Source organism: Cherax quadricarinatus, chromosome 59 (genome assembly GCF_038502225.1).
Source record: "Cherax quadricarinatus isolate ZL_2023a chromosome 59, ASM3850222v1, whole genome shotgun sequence".
Classification (NCBI taxonomy): domain Eukaryota; kingdom Metazoa; phylum Arthropoda; class Malacostraca; order Decapoda; family Parastacidae; genus Cherax; species Cherax quadricarinatus.
In genome coordinates this window covers 10,403,169-10,419,982 of record NC_091350.1, presented here as the reverse complement: position 1 = coordinate 10,419,982, position 16,814 = coordinate 10,403,169, and the positions used below count along the sequence as shown (strand labels likewise).

The 16,814-nt window shown below is 38.2% G+C and overlaps 1 protein-coding gene across 3 annotated transcripts in view; it reads left to right on the top strand.

The window, feature by feature from the left end:
- Positions 1-16,456, top strand: part of LOC128698798 (uncharacterized) — a 187,977-nt gene extending 171,521 nt beyond the window's left edge. For 2 of the 3 annotated variants that reach the window (XM_070097715.1, XM_070097714.1), the window contains one exon: positions 14,157-16,455. In XM_070097715.1, the coding sequence (XP_069953816.1) occupies positions 14,157-14,885 (729 nt within the window). In that variant the 3' untranslated portion in view covers positions 14,886-16,455. Of the gene's footprint in view, positions 1-14,156 lie in introns of all 3 variants that reach the window. The other variant, XM_070097716.1, reaches the window with a different exon arrangement.
- The last annotated feature ends 358 nt before the right edge of the window (positions 16,457-16,814 follow it).

Sequence of the window (16,814 nt, the reverse complement as noted above, 5' to 3'; positions counted from 1 at the left end):
TTACTAGCAGGCACTTGAGATACAATTTCTTTTCCAGGAGGTAATTCTTCACACTAGGGCCAAACACTTCATTGAACCACTCGACGAAAATTTCCCTTGTGACCCATGCCTTACTATTAGATTTCCAAAACACACAATTTACTCTTCATAACATTGTTTTTCCTGAACACTCTGGGATTTTCAGAATGGTACACTAGTAATGGCTTCACTTTGAAATCCTCACTAGCATTAGCACAGAACATGAGTGTCAGCCTGTCTTTCATAGGCTTGTGTCCTGGCATTGCCTTTTCCTCCTGAGTAATGTAGGTCCTCTTTGGCATTTTCTTCCAAAAGAGGCCTGTTTCATCACAATTGAACACTTGTTCAGGTTTCAGTCCTTCACTGTTGATGTACTCCTTGAATTCATGCACATATTTTTCAGCCACTTTGTGGTCCGAACTGGCAGCCTCACCATGCCTTACCACACTGTGTATGCCAGTATGGTTCTTAAATCTCTCAAACTAGCCTTTGCTGGCTTTAAATTCACTCACATCACCACTATTTTCAGGCAATTTCTTTACCAGATCATTGTGCAACTGCCTAGCCTTTTCACAAATAATCGAAGTCATAAGAGTATCTCCTGCTAATTGTTTCTCATTTATCCACACCAATAATAACTTCTCAACCTCTTCGAGTACTGGTGATCTCATTTTTGTCAGCATATTTACTCCCTTTGCAACAACAGCATCCTTGATTTCCTTTTTCTTGGCCACTATGGAACATATGGTTGTGTAGGGTTTCTTATACATCTTGGCCAGTTCGGCCACACTTGTGCCACTTTCATATTGTTCAATAATGTTTTTCTTAAATCCAATCGTATTTCTCACCTTCTTTACCACAGGGTTGGCACTAGGAGCTTTCTTTGGAGCCATGGTAGCTTATTTAGTACTTGCAAGCACTAAAATGAGTGGAATATTATGAAATATTTCGTAGGAGCACGTGAGGGGACCTTCACTCACTGGTAAACAATGCCAGACTGGCTGCTGCCCCGGCTCACACCGTGCATACGTGTCCCGGACGAACTACTACTCGCAAGTCAACCTATGATTAGCGAGCCCATGTTTATACGAAAATATCCCTATGATTTCCGAGATCTATGATTCCCGAGAACTACGAAAAGCGAGGGACCACTGTACTAAATACAGAGGGGGCCACTAGGACACCTAGCATGGCTAGGCATTTCGAGCAGACTTAGATTAAATCTTAACAGTAAATCGTTACAGATTATGGTATTAAGGCTAAGTGACTACATCATAATTTGTGAGTTTAGCAATGTGAATGCTTTTGTTTTGGCACAATACAAGGTGTCTATATTGGAGTATCATAGGCAAACTTATGACTAGTTATGATTTATTATTTTAAGATTAGTATTTCTGTGTTTATAGTCAGTGGGTGAGTGAGTGTAATTGTGAACCACCAGGTGGTTATCATGTAGTTAGTTGTCGGGGTGGATCAGGGAGATAAGATGTTTTCTAACTGTAGTTTTGAAAGTGACGAATGTGTCTGCAGTTCTAGAGTTTTCAGGTAGGGTGTTCCAGATTTTAGGTTCTTTGAAATACATTGAGTTTTTGTAAAGGTTTAGTCGAACACGGGGAATGTCATAGAGATGTTTGTGTCTGGTATTATGCCTGTGGATCCTGTCACAACTATCAAGAAAGCATTTTAGGTCAAGGTTAATATTGGAATTTAAGGTCCTGTAGATATAGATTGCACAGTAGTAAGTGTGGATGTTCTGAACAGGGAGTAAGTTTAGATTTATGAATAGTGGGGGGATGTGTTGCCAGGGATGGGATTTAGTGATTTTTCTTACTGCGGCTTTTTGTTGGGTTATTATTGGCTTTAGGTGTGTTGCTGCAGTTGAACCCCAAGCACAGATAGCATAGGTGAGGTATGGATATATAAGTGAATGGTATAGTGTGAGAAGGGCAGTTTGCGGCATGTAGTATTGTATCTTGGAGAGGATCCCCACCGTTTTGGATACTTTTTTTGTTATGTGTTGGATATGGGTGCTGAAATTTAGGCTGTTGTCGAGGTATAGGCCAAGGAATTTGCCCTCATTATGTCTGGCAATTAGAGTGTTGTCGATCTTAATGTTAAGTTGCACAACACCTGCTCTGCTACCAAACATAATATAGTAGGTTTTGCCAGTGTTAAGTGTAAGTTTATTGGCTGTCACCCAAGTTGATATTTTGAGCAGCTCCTCGTTAACAATGGTGTTGAGGGTGGCAAGATTAGGGTGGGAGATGACATAAGTCGTGTCGTCAGCAAAGAGAATGGGTTTCAGGTGTTGGGATATGTTTGGAAGATCATTGATGTAAATGAGGAAGAGCAGGGGTCCAAGGACACTTCCCTGCGGAACTCCAGTATCAGGTGGCCATATTGATGAGGCTGTGTCTTTAATGGTGACATACTGATACCTATTAGAAAGGTAGGATTTAAAATATGCAAGCGCATGGCCTCTTATACCATAGTGGTCAAGTTTGTGGAGTAGGATGCCGTGGTCTACTGTGTCAAACGCTTTTCTTAGGTCAATAAAAATTCCTAGCAGATATTCCTTATTTTCCAGTGCTGTGTAAAGCAGGTCTAGCATTTTTATAATTGCATCATTAGTGCTTTTATTTTTCCTGAATCCAAATTGGCAGGGGTTGAGTATGTTTTGTGCTGTTATAAATGAATATAGTCTATGGTGCATGAGTTTCTCGAAGATTTTGGATAGCAATGGTAAGTTTGATATTGGCCTATAGTTGTTTATGTCTGTAGGGTCACCACCTTTGTGTATTGGTGTAACCCTTGCTGTCTTGAGTAGTGTCGGGAAAGTGCTAGTTTCTAGTGACTTGTTAAAAAGTAATGTAATAGCATGCGAAAGGACATGGGCCGCTCGCTTGTACAATAATGGTGGGACATGAGACAGATTCCCCGAGTTATTTTTAAGTGACTTTATGATCGTGGTGACTTCTGTGGGCTCAGTTGGTACAAGATAGAAGGAATTTTGGAAATTGCCATCTAGGTAGTCCCCGGCATGGGCATTGGTACGTGGGATTTTACTGGCGAGATTAGATCCTATGTTTGAGAAGAAGTCGTTTATCTTGTTAGCTGTATCAGTGGGATGCAGTGGTATTTCATGAGGTTTAGTTAGAACAATATTCTTGGTTTTTTTTCAGTTTGTGGGTCCCCAGAATCTGGGAAAGTGCTTTCCAGGTCTTTTTTATATCTCCTCTTGTGTCAGTGAATCTGCTGGAGTAGTACAGTTGTTTGGCTTTCTTTATTAATTTGGTGAGAACTGTTGAATATTGTTTAAGAATATCTTTGTATATTAAACCCTGTCTATATTGCTTTTCATATTGGTGTTTCTTATCAATGGATTTCAGAATGCTGGTGGTTAGCCATGGGCAACCAAGTCGTTTATTCGTGATCTGTTTCGTTTTTATAGGACAATGTTTGTTGTATAGTCTAAGTATTTTGTTAAGAAAAATGTCTGTCCAATCGTCAATACCATTGGCATTGGAGAATTCAGTAGGCCAGTCAACAGTCTCTAGGTCTGCTGTGAAATTCCTTATTGAGGCCTCGTCATGGAGTCTAAGTGAAACTTTGTTGTATTCGAGTGGTGGATTACTAATGTTTGTTAAGAGGAAGGTAGGGTAGTGGTCAGTAGTGCTGTCTGTGATTATCCCTGATTTAAGGGGGGCTAGTATATTGGTCCATATGTGGTCTATTATGGTTGCACTTGTCTCAGTGAGCCTGGTTGGTTTAGTTATTGTTGGTATGAGAAGTGTGTTATTCATATTGTTGATGAAATTAGTTACAGTCTGATCATCTGGTAGGCCAAGGTTGATATTGAAGTCTCTAGCTAAGAGAAGGTGGTGCTTGTTCATTTGTCTGTTTGTTATTAGTGACTTTAGATTCTCACTGAAGTTTTGGGATGTTTGTGTGGGGTATCCGGTAAATGGCACTGATTGTTATAGGCGTCTTGAGGTTTTTTACAGTAAAATTAGCAAAAATGTATTCCCCATATTCATCACTAAAGCAATTAGTGCTAATACAAGATAGTTGGTTAGAGTAATAGATTGCAGTACCACCCCCAACTTGGTATGGTATGCAGCTGTGGATTGCTGTGTATCCTGGTAGAGGGTAGATATCTATTGTGTCCTGTTTAAGCCAGGTCTCAGTAAGAATAATGCAGGAGAAGGGTGTCTTTAGTGACTCAAGGAGTGCCAGGTGGTCATCATAGTGTTTGCTTAATGACCTGATGTTGTAGTTAAGAACTGATAGACTTTGAGCAGTGTTCAGGATAGTGCTGGCTTGTGATGCTGTGTAATAAAGGCAGTTACTTTCCAATAAGTTTTGATTGTGCGTTAGATTATGGAGGTTAAGATCAGGGTCAACGTGATCATTCATCTTTTAGGTTTAAATAGTGGTTGTTTATATCCTGTATTATGTGGTGAGTTCTAATACTGATTTCTGTAGTGGTGGGAGGTTTGGATAGGTATACCGCTAAAGCACTTTGGTCATATAGAGTATAGTCACTAATAAACATAATGAAATTGATATTGTCTATGTGTTGTGCTAGAATGAGCTAAAGTACAACTAGGTATAAACTAATACTATAAAAAAAAAAACAAATTACAAGTGGCACCAGACTCACTCTTGTAATTGCACTAAGGTCTAATATAATGAATTTAGTGTTGTCTATGTATTGAGCTAGAATGAGCTAAAGTACAACTAGGTATAGTTAGTTTAGGTGTTGTCTAAGTATTGAGCTAGAATGAGCTAAAGTACAACTAGGTATAAACTTATAATATAAAAATACAAATTAAAATGGTACTGTACTTGCAATTGCACTAGGGTCTGATATAGGTTGTTAACAAGATCAAGAGTGTATAACTAGATTTAAATTGACACAATTCACAAATTAAAGTACCAAACGAATAATAAATAAAAAATAACAATGGCAATGACTTGGTTATAATATGATAGTAAGATGGTAGACAGGTACACAGGTACAAAGGATAATATAAAGGTTGGAGTTGAATATACAAACTTGAAAATTTGGCAACAAAATGTTATGAAAAGTATAAAATAATGATTAATGTACAAAAGTAAAATTGACTGGTAGTAAATATGGTGTTTAATAAAATTTTAGTAAGTAATAATGATTACAAAAAAAGATTAATTAGCGAAAAAAAAGTAATGTTTATTTCAAGTATTAAATTTTAAGAACAGTTATTTGGATTCAATGTTGCACTGGTAGTTATACTAGAGGTTATTCGGCAGTACAAGGATGTCTAGGGCATTGGTATAAATTGCTGGCTAGACAGGTACTGCAAGGAACTTGCAATCCCATTCATTCACCAGGTGCCAGATCAGCCACACTGTGATGGACATATACACAAATAACCTGCACATAGAAGAGAGGAGCTTACGACGATGTTTTGGTCTGCCTTGGACCATTTACAAAGTCACTCTAACGAAAAGGAGAGAAGGAGGGGTACATATAGGCAGGAGGTGGTAGTAGTAGTAGTAGTAGTAGTAGTGGAGGTAGAAGGTAGTAGTAGTAGTGGGGAAGGTAGTAAGAAGGAGGAGGAGCCAGTCAAATACTACTAAGAAAAAGGAGCACTGCAAGGGAGCTAGGTGCCCACAGAGGGTAAGAGCAAGAACACAGAGGGGGGGGGTAATTCAATAAATATTGAAAGAACAAATACACAAGGCAGAAGAAAGACAACCCAAAGGAGAAAAAGGAAAGAGGAAAGGGGAAGAGGGAAAAGAAGAAAAAGGAGGAATCAGGTTAAGTCACGGGTGTTCTGAAGTTTGGAGCATTTTACAATGTAGTGGGAAAGGAAGGCATCTACAGAGACGAAGCCAGGACTAGGAGTCATACAAGGAAAGTTGTGTATTAGGGAGGATTCAACCAGATGGCGACTGTTGAAGTTGGAAGTAGGGAAGACAGTTTTAGCAGAAGACAAATCAGTAGGATGGCTGTGATCTCTGGTGTGACAGAAAAGAGTATTGTTAGTGTTGGCAAGCCTAACACTACTTTTGTGCTCCCTAAGTCTGTTAGAGATCGGCCAGTCTTTCTGATCTCAACAACTCTCTCCGTTCTTTAGATATCAAACTTAATTTCAGCCAGACTAACACTCTTCGCACTAATCTCATTCATACCTCTCCTCCCTCTACAGATGTTCCTGGTGTCTACTTTATTTCTTGATCCTCTTGTCCTCTTCAATACTTTCGAGATACTGGGCGATCTCTTTCTGACAGACTTAGGGAGCACAAAAGAGGTGTTAGGCTTACCAACACTAGCAATGCTCTTTTCTGTCATGTCAGAGATCACAGTCATCCTATTGACTGGTCTTCTGCTAAAACTTTTTTCCCTACTTCCAACTTTAACAGTCGCCATCTGGTTGAATCCTCCCTAATACACAACTTTTCTTGTATGAATCTTAATCCTGGCTTTGTCTAGGTAGATGCCTTCCTTTCCTACTACATTGTAAAATGCTCCAAACTTCAGAACACCCATGACTTAACCTGATTCCTCCTTTTTCTTCTTTTCCCTCTTCCCCTTTCCTCTTTCCTTTTTCTCCTTTGGGTTGTCATTCTTCTGCCTTGTGTATTTGCTCCTTCATTATTTATTTATTTATTTTACCCCCTCTGTGGTCTTTCTCTTACCCTCTGTGGGCACCTAGCTCCCTTGCAGTGCTCCTCTTTCTTAATACAGTGGAACCTCAAATATCAAACTTAATCCGTTCCAGGAGCTAGTTCTAAATTCGAAAATTCTGAAAAGTGAAGCAACATTTCCCATAAGAAATAATGGAAATACAATTAATCCGTTCCAGAAACCCAAAAATATTCACAAAAAAAAAAAAAATACATTTTATAGAGATTAATTATAGTTTTACATACACACAATAAATATAGTGTTCAATTATGTATTAATAAAGTTAAATAAACATATAAAATAACATTTTTACTTACCTTTATTGAAGATTGGTGATGGCATCTGGAAGATAGGGAGGAGAGAGGGAGTTGGGGTTAGTGTTTGGAAGTTGAATCCCCCTCCATGAGGACTTCAAGTATCATAGCCCTTTCTGGGGTTACTTCCCTTCTCTGTATTTTAATGCCACTAGGACCAGCTTGAGAGTCACTGGACCCCTGTCTCACTAACTGTCTACAGTCGTCTGTTTCTGTCTCACAAAATAACTGTCCACAGTCCTCTGTTTCTGTCTCACAAAATGACTGTCCACAGTCATCTGTTTCTGTCTCACAAAATAACTGTCCACAGTCCTCTGTACATCCTGGCAAGCTCAACAAGTCTCACACCACTCTCATACTTCTGTATTATTTCCTTCTTCACATCTATGGTGTTTCTCACTTTTTTTACCATGGGGTACCACTAGCAAGTTTATTTGGGCCCATGGTAGCTTATTTCACAGTCCCACAAGCACTAAACACAATGAAATAATCGTAAAATGTTTGAATGAGAGCGCAGGTTAGTGTTCACCCAAGCATCAACAAAACCAGACTGGCTCACAGTGCCTGCACGGGGACGCAGACAGAGTGGGCTGCCGGACAGGTCCGGTACCCAGCGGTTCAAAAATAGGGGCGAGTTCGATAATAGGGACAAAGTTGGTTCAAAAAAAGCGTTCGATTTTTGAAAAGTTTGATAAGTGATACGTTCGAAATTTGAGGTTCCACTGTATTTGACTGGCTCCTCCTCCTTACTACCTTCCCCACTACTACTACCTTCTACCTCCACTATTACTACTACAACTACTACCACCTCCTGCCTATATATACCCCTCCTTCTCTCCTTTTCGTTAGTGTGACTTTGTAAATGGTCCAAGTCTGATTGAAACGTCGTCGTAAGCTCCTCTCTTCTATGTGCGGGTTATTTGTGTATCGTTCCAGTCACGGTATTATGCCTTTTTTTTGTTATTTATTTGTGATGGACATGTGGGGCAGCGGACCTCCAGCAGCAACAGCCTGGTTGACCAGGCAAGCATCAGACAAGCTTGGCCCATGGCCGGGCTCAGAGAGCAGAGGAACTCTCAAAACTCTTCAAAGGTATATCAAAGGTATATGCAAGGGATGGGGTTCATCTCTCTGGGGGCTGGAGTGGTTGCATTAGCCAATTCGATTGAGGGGGTAATTGATGACTTGTCTAGGACTTTAAACTTATAGATTATAGAGGTATGGGTGTTGGAAACAGTCAGGATGTGGCACTAGGGTTGAAAACAGCAGATATTACCAGGATACCCCAGGGATATGTTTAAAAGACAATATTCAAAATAAAGTTGATAGTAAAGGCAAAGCAATTGTTCAACAGAGAGAGAGAGATAGTGGAGGGCAGTGAATGACTAGCTCCCTTAAGGTTTACTATACAAATAGTAGGAGTCTAAGAAATAAGATAGATGAGCTAAGATTACTTACAAGTGCAGATAATATAGATATTATTGCTATAATGGAGACCGGGTTCAACAGATAAATGCCTTCTGAATGCAACATACAGGGTTATAAACTATTCCACACTGATAGGCTCAACATGAAGGGTGGTGAAGTGGCGATGTATATCAGAAGTAATTTAAAATGTTGAATCTGTTTGGCTACAGTTTCTCGAGCGTCATGAAAAATTAATTTTGGATGTGATTTATAGGCCTCCAAACCTTGATAGGGAGTGCAGTAAGCTGCTATGAAACAAAATTCGTAAGGCGTCTAGATATGAAAATGTTATGTTAATGGGAGATTTTAACTTTAGACAAATTGGCTGGAATACTGTGACAGGAAATCTTGAGTCTAGTGACTTTATTGATATGATTCAGGATTGCTTTTTAAAACAGTTTGTGACAGAACCAACTAGAGGAAACATCCTGCTTGACTTTGTTCTTGTCAACAAAGGAATCACTAATTAATAATCTTGAGGTTAGTGATGAGCTTAGGGAAAGCAATCACAAATCACTTATTTTCAATACATCATGGAATTACCCAGAAAACTGCACTCAAGTCTCTGTCCCAGACTTCCGCTTGGCTGACTTCATGGGACTGAGAAATTACCTGGGTGGGCTAAATTGAGATAACCTGACTATGGGTCAGGTAGGTGGTGTTGGTTGCCAGTATGACGTATTTCAGAGCATTGTTCTAAATGCCAAAATAACTTTTGTTCTGAGTGGCGAAATTAGATCTAACAAAAATGATCCCAAATGGATAAACAATAGATTAAAACATCTCATTGGTCAAAAGAGAGGCATATACAGGTATATCAAAAGAGGAGATGGGCAGTTAAGAAATCAGTATATTCAATTAAAGAGAGATATAAAAAAAGGAATAAGAAAAGCAAAAAGGGATCATGAGGCTAAAGTTGCAAGGGATTCGAAGACTAACCCAAATGGGTTCTTTCAGGTATACAGAAGTAAGATTAAGGATGAGATAGGCTCACTTAAGAGCAACTCAGGTCAGATTACTGACAGTGATAAGGAAATGTGTGAACTTTTCAACACTTACTTCCTCTCAGTTTTTACTCAGGAAGATACTAACAAAATTCCAGAAATAATAAATTATGTAGAACAGGACGATAATAAACCATGCACAATTGGGGTAAGTAGTGACATGGTCCTCAGACAAATAGAGGAATTAAAATCTACCAAATCCCCAGGCCCTGATGAACTGTTTGCAAGGGTTTTAAAGGAATGTAAAGAGGAACTTAGCATACCTTTGGCTAATCTTTTTAATATAGTATCACTACAAACTAGCATAGTGCCAGACAAGTGGAAAATGGCAAATGTAATAGCTATTTACAAAACAGGTGGCAGGTCCTCAGCTTCAAACTAAAGACCAATAAGCTTTACCTCCGAAGTGCGAAAATTTATGGAATCAGTAATTGCTGAGGCAATTCGTAGCCATCTTGAAAGGCATGAATTGATTAGTGAATCTCAGCACAGTTTTATAAAGGGGCATTCCTGTCTTACAAATTTACTAACTTTTTCACTAAGGTATTTGAGGAGGTAGATCATGGTATTGAGTATGATAGTGTGTATGGACTTCAGTAAGGCTTTCGATAGAGTTCCACATCAGAGGCTATTGAGGAAACTTAAGGCACGCGGAATAGGAGGAGAAAGTTTTTCCTCGGTAGAGGCATGGTTGACCAATAGGCAGCAGAGAGTTTGCGTAAATGGGGGCACGTCATAAGCGGTGTTCCACAGGAGTCAGTGTTGGGCCCCTTGTTGTTTACAGTTTACATAAACTACATAGATGAAGGAATAAATAGTGACATAGCAAATTTGCTGATGACACCAAAATAGGCTGTCCAGTTCATTCTAATGATGACATTAGAGCACTCCAGGATGATTTGAATAGACTGATGCAGTGGTTGGAGAAGTGGCAGATGCAGTTTAATATAGACAAATACAAAGTTCTGTATGATGGACAGGAAAATAACCATGCCACATATAAATTAAATAATGTACTATATCTTAATATTACTGATTGCAAAAAGGATTTAGGAGTTCTGGTTAGCAGTAATCTGAAACCAAGAAAACAGTGCATAAGTATTTGCAATAAAGCTAACAGAATTCTTGGCTTCATATCAAGAAGTATAAATAATATAAGTTCTCAGGTTGTTCTTCAACTCTATATATCTTTGGTTAGGCCTCATTTAGATTATGCTGCTCAGTTCTGGTCACTGTATTATAGAATGGATATAAATGCTCTGGAAAACGTACAAAGTAGGATGACGAAGTTGATCCCATGTATCAGAAATCTTCCCTATGAGGATAGACTGAGGGCCCTGAATCATCACTTTCTAGAAAGGCGTAGAATTAGGGGGATATGATTGAGGTGTATAAATGGAAAACAAGAATAAATGAAGGGGATGCCAACAGCGTGCTAAAAATATCTAGCCTAGACAGGACTCACAGCAATGGATTTAAGTTGGAAAAATTCAGATTCAGGAAGAATATGGGAAAGCACTGGTTTGGTAATAGAGTTTTGGATGAGTGGAACAAACTCCCGAGTACCATCATAGAAGCTAAGACGTGTGGTTTTAAAAATAGGTTAGATAAATACATGAATGAGTGAAAGTGGGGTGAGTTGGACCTGACTAGCTTGTGCTACTAGGTCAGATGCCGTTCTCCTTGCTGACCTGACTAGGTCAGGGCATTGGCTTAAGCCAGTAGGAGACTTGGACCTGCCTCGCATGGGCCAATAGGTCTGCTGCAGTGTTCCTTGTTTCTTATGTTCTTATGTACTGTATAGAAAGACCCTTGTTATGCAGAGCATTTTGGGAAAATTAGGTGAGTTTTGTCCTAGGATGCCACCCACACCAGTCGGCTATCACCCAGGTACCCACGTTACTGATGGGAAACACAGACAACTGGTATAAAGAAACATGCCCGTTGTTTCTACCCTCGCTGGGAATTGAACCCGGACCCTTGCCGTGTGAAGCAAGAGCTTTAGCTACCAGGCCACAGGGCACCATGGCTATCTGCATGATTTGTGTAACAATGTTAAATCTTAATAGTATTTTGCCTCTTCTTTTATTTTTAATACATTTTCTGTTTCTCACCAAGGCAGGGTAATAAAGAAAATGTTGACTCATTCTCTAGCTGTTTCCAGAAACGTATTGATATTACACCTCAGATGATCCACTAAGCTGTAACATCACACCTTTTCTTTGAGAATGCTGCCACATCACACCCCTTCTTTGAGAATGCTGCCACATCACACCCCTTCTTTGAGAATGCTGCCACTGTATATTTTCCACATCCTCAACTTGAATCTGATTAACATGTTTTTCCTGAATCCCTTTAACACTTTAGCAGTATTTGGTCTTGAAAAGGCTTAATCAGCATTTACACTTTATTATTTTGGACACACCGGCATCTCGGACCATGGCAGCATGGCTCAAAAATGAAGATACCTTCAACACCACTCACCTTTATCACTGTCTTGCCATAGGCATGCCGACATTACAACTCCAATGCCCCCCATAACTACAGTATTCCTGCCCTTACTTCAGAGTGCATGCACTGTACTTCTTGCTTCCAGGACTCAAATCCAGCTAACTGGTTTCCCTGAATCCCTTTGTAAATGTTTCCATCCTCACACTCCAACAGCATGTCAAGTCATAAAAACCACTTGCATTCATTCACTCCTAACACACTTGCACATGCCTTACTTTCAAAACCTACTTTACTCACTCCCTCCTAACTTTCCTGGGATGACCCCTAACCCTCTTTCCTTTCACTAAAATTTTATACACCATTTAAATCATCCTGTTTTGTGCCATCCTCTGTAAATGTTCAGACCACCACAACCACATACAAGACTGGTATAGAGCACAAAGAAGATGAAAATTAGACACATATGCAACATCTTTCTTGCAAACATTTCACTGACCAGTAGCTTTATCAATACAAATTCAAGGACATAATTGGAAGACAGTAAAACTATATACAAAAAATGAGGTAATCAATCCCTCGGCCTTGGAGTTGGTGAAGAGTAATGTAGTCATGGAGTGTCTGAAACACAGGTAAAGTTAGCTGGTGCTTATATACTGATGTCAGGTGGTGAGAGACATGTATGAGATGAAGACAGAACACACAGGCACAACACAAGGCACAAAACTCTCTTTGACATCTCTTGTGCCCATCTTACCCTATGCAAAAATGCAGTGCACATAAAGAGCCTTCAGATATGGAATTCATTACTTGAACCAGTAAAAGGTCCTCTCTCTGTCAATCAGTTTAGGGCTATACAGTGGACGCCCGGTTTACGATATTATTTCATTCCAGAAGTATGTTCAGGTGCCAGTACTGAACGAATTTGTTCCCATAAGGAATATTGTGAATTAGATTAGTCCATTTCAGACCCCCAAACATACACATACAAACACAATTACATAAATACACTTACATAATTGGTCGCATTGGGAGGTGATCGTAAAGCGGGGGTCCACTATAATTAAAAAAGTCTTATCTCCCAAACTTAATTATACCAACACACAGTAAATCATTCAACCAGTCTGAAATTACTTAAGAAATCTCAAAAAATTTAGAACAACTAGATCTATGTAAAATATTAATACACTCTTAAAATTGTACTTGTAACAATGTAAATTTTACTGATTGTAATACAGTGGATCCCCGCTTAACGATCACCTCCAAATGCGACCAATTATGTAAGTGTATTTATGTAAGTGCGTTTGTACGTGTATGTTTGGGGGTCTGAAATGGACTAATCTACTTCACAATATTCCTTATGGGAAAAAATTCGGTCAGTACTGGCACCTGAACATACTACTGGAATGAAAAAAGTTCGTTAACCGGGGGTCCACTGTACTGTTATTTTTTTTACTACTTCTCCACCATAATCTTAATTATAATATTTTGGCTAGCTCCTTATTATAATAGTGAATAATTAAAACGTACCACTCCATAACCCATGTCTAGTTTTAACTAGTCTGAAGCATTGATTAGTCTGCCCAAAATACTCAGGCATGTTAGTGGCTTTCTTTGTACTTAACATTTTATAAAATGTAAATTACACATTGTAATCTTTGCAAAGAAATAAAAATATGTATTTGTAAGACATCCATCTTCTTTTTCATTCATAACATTTCACAAACAACTCAACTTTTTCTTATCATACATACTACATCCATTCACATTGAAACATCCCAATTTTAAAATGTTCTTTTTTAAAATTAGTAATTTATACAGGAGAAGGGCTTATGAGCTCCTTGCTCTCAATGTTTTAGTCACCTACGACACATATGGCTTATGAAGGAAGGATTCTTCTACACTTCCCTACGATACGTACATGCTTTAAAAGACTATGAAGTATTGCTCATGATTCACACACTGACACATGCACATTATTAATAATGCAGTACTTTCACATTATGTGATGAGTTATTGATTATATTTTTACCATTTCACAAACCTGCTTACAGAGACCAGTATATATGAATTGATAGTCCTACCATAATTGAAATGTTAACATTGCATTGATGACTTTTACATACTAATATGTAAACTGTACTGTCCTCAGTATTATTAAATTTTTTTGTGCACTTGCTCAGTCTTAGATGATCACTGTTTTGTTAAGTTTGTGATATTTTTTTACTTCAGATATGTGATGGGAGAAAGCATTGCCTCAGTGGTGATGATGAAATGGATTGCAAGTCTCGCCCTTGCCCGCCTGACCGGCCACATAAGTGTGGAGATGGCACTTGCGTGACTTCAGCTCCACCTTGCGATGGCGTTCAGCATTGCGGCGATGCATCCGATGAAATAAACTGCACTCATACAGAGGAAAAAGATTTAGATGAAGGCTCATACACTGAGAAAGATACTGATTATGACTATGACGATAATGAGTATGAAGATAATGAGTATGTTTACATAACAGAAAAGCCAGTACCAAAAACGACAACAACAACAACCCTTCCACCACCCATTATTGAGGCTGGGGAGCCGGATGAGACTCCACTTCCAACACTCATTAATGATCCAGATGAGACTCACATTGACCCAGTTGAGCCTGATTCATATGACATTTTAGACCCCTACGACGACAAAGAGTTGGAGGAACCAGCAGATATCACTCCTGTGCACAGTCATGATGTAGATGATATAACAAGTGATGTAGATGCTGCTAAGCACGATGATGAAGAGGATGATGATAATACCGAGACTGACGAAACTAACGCTGAAACTGTGGAAACTATTTTCAAAGAAGTAGAACCTGCTGCTTCAAGTGAGCAAGGTGTATCATCAGCTCTATGTGTTGCACCAGTTTGTACACTCATTATAGCACCCATGTTTGTTATCAGTTTCAGACATGTGTGGACAAGGTGAAATTCAGTGGGTTGAGTGACTCTTTTGATCTGCAACTAAGGCTGAGATGCTGAAAGGATGAAGTAGAAGATATGTGAGGGCAAGTTTTTATTGTGAAAATGGTTTGCTCTTTGTGAAGAGCATTATCAAATCTTAAAGACTTCATAAAGCTCTGTACAAAACAGAATACTGTCACAGTTAAAGCCTGCTTTGTATGCAGTATGTGCCTTCTACTCCATCAGTAACGAACTTCATTGTAGAGGCTATATGCGACTCATTTGCCACGAAAGTATTAGATACCTTAGGAATGTTCCTAAGTAGCCCCAGATGTTCATTTTCTTATGTATCTGATGTGAATAGTGACACATTACATAAAACTTACTTTGACCTTATATAGGGTAAATCAAAATGCCCATTAATGAACACAGTCGTACACCATATATGAGTCTGCAAGTTTGAAAAAGCAAGTTTGTATTGCATTTGTATCTTGTCAGTGAACGTAACCCTTTTCCTTTTTTTTTTAATGTGTGTATTGTGTACACCAAAATGTGTATGTGAAATTTTTTGTACTATATAAAATGAAATTGGACAAGAAAACTTATAAGAATTATAGTGAATGTGTGTGTGTATATATGTACATGTATGTAAGCCAAACCAGCTAATTAGGCCTGAAAAGTAAGGGTCCTTTTATGCTGAATAAGCAGGTTTATGCTATAAATCTAGAAAAATCAATCTGAATAAAAAATATATAATTGATTTTAACTGATATATCATATATTTAGAAGAATTTGGCTTAAAAAACAATTGTTAAGTTAGGTAAGGTTTGTAAGTTAAGTTTGGTCAAAAAATTAAAATTTTTACATCATTGTCAATAAAAAAATGTATCTATTAATCCATAAAGAATTTTTTTTGGGGGAAAAAGTGCAGTTTTTAAGGGAGTTTGGTGTATTTGGCAAGTTTGGCTTATTAGTCAACCAACACACACACGCATATTCATTGCCTGCTTTGCAGCATTTTGTAAAAAGATTCATGCCATTCCCAGTTATTAATGCATAATTTTATTATTATTATTATTATTATTATTATATATTTTATTATTATTATTATTATTATTATTATTATTATTATTATTGTATATTTTATTATTATTATTATTATGTTAGTTGTGTTTCACATCACATTTAACTAAAAATCTTGACTATATTTTTATATTTTTTGTGAACACATTTCATTAAATACGTAATTCCTATAACCAGTGTGCTGGATTTACCGGTTATTGAAGAATGTGAGTATTGTCCACAGCAGCACTGTAAGAGTCTCAAATACCAGTGCAAGCAATATATCTTTTTTTTTTTTTTTTTCCCAACAAGTCGGCCGTCTCCCACCGAGGCAGGGTGACCCAAAAAAGAAAGAAAATCCCCAAAAAGAAAATACTTTCACCATCATTCAACACTTTCACCTCACTCACACATTATCACTGTTTTTGCAGAGGTGCTCAGAACACAACAGTTTAGAAGCATGCACATATAAAGTTACACAACATATCCCTCCAAACTGCTAATATCTTGTGTGTGTGTATATATATATATATATATATATATATATACTGTATATATATATATATATATATTATTTTTTTTTTTTTTTTTTTTTTTCAACAAGTCGGCCGTCTCCCACCGAGGCAGGGTGACCCAAAAAAGAAAGAAAATCCCCAAAAAGAAAATACTTTCATCATCATTGAACACTTTCACCACACTCGCACATTATCACTGTTTTTGCAGAGGTGCTCAGAATACAACAGTCTAGAAGCATACACATATAAAGATACACAACATATCCCTCCAAACTGCCAATATCCCAAACCCCTCCTTTAAAGTGCAGGCATTGTACTTCCCATTTCCAGGACTCAAGTCCGACTATATGAAAATAACCGGTTTCCCTGAATCCCTT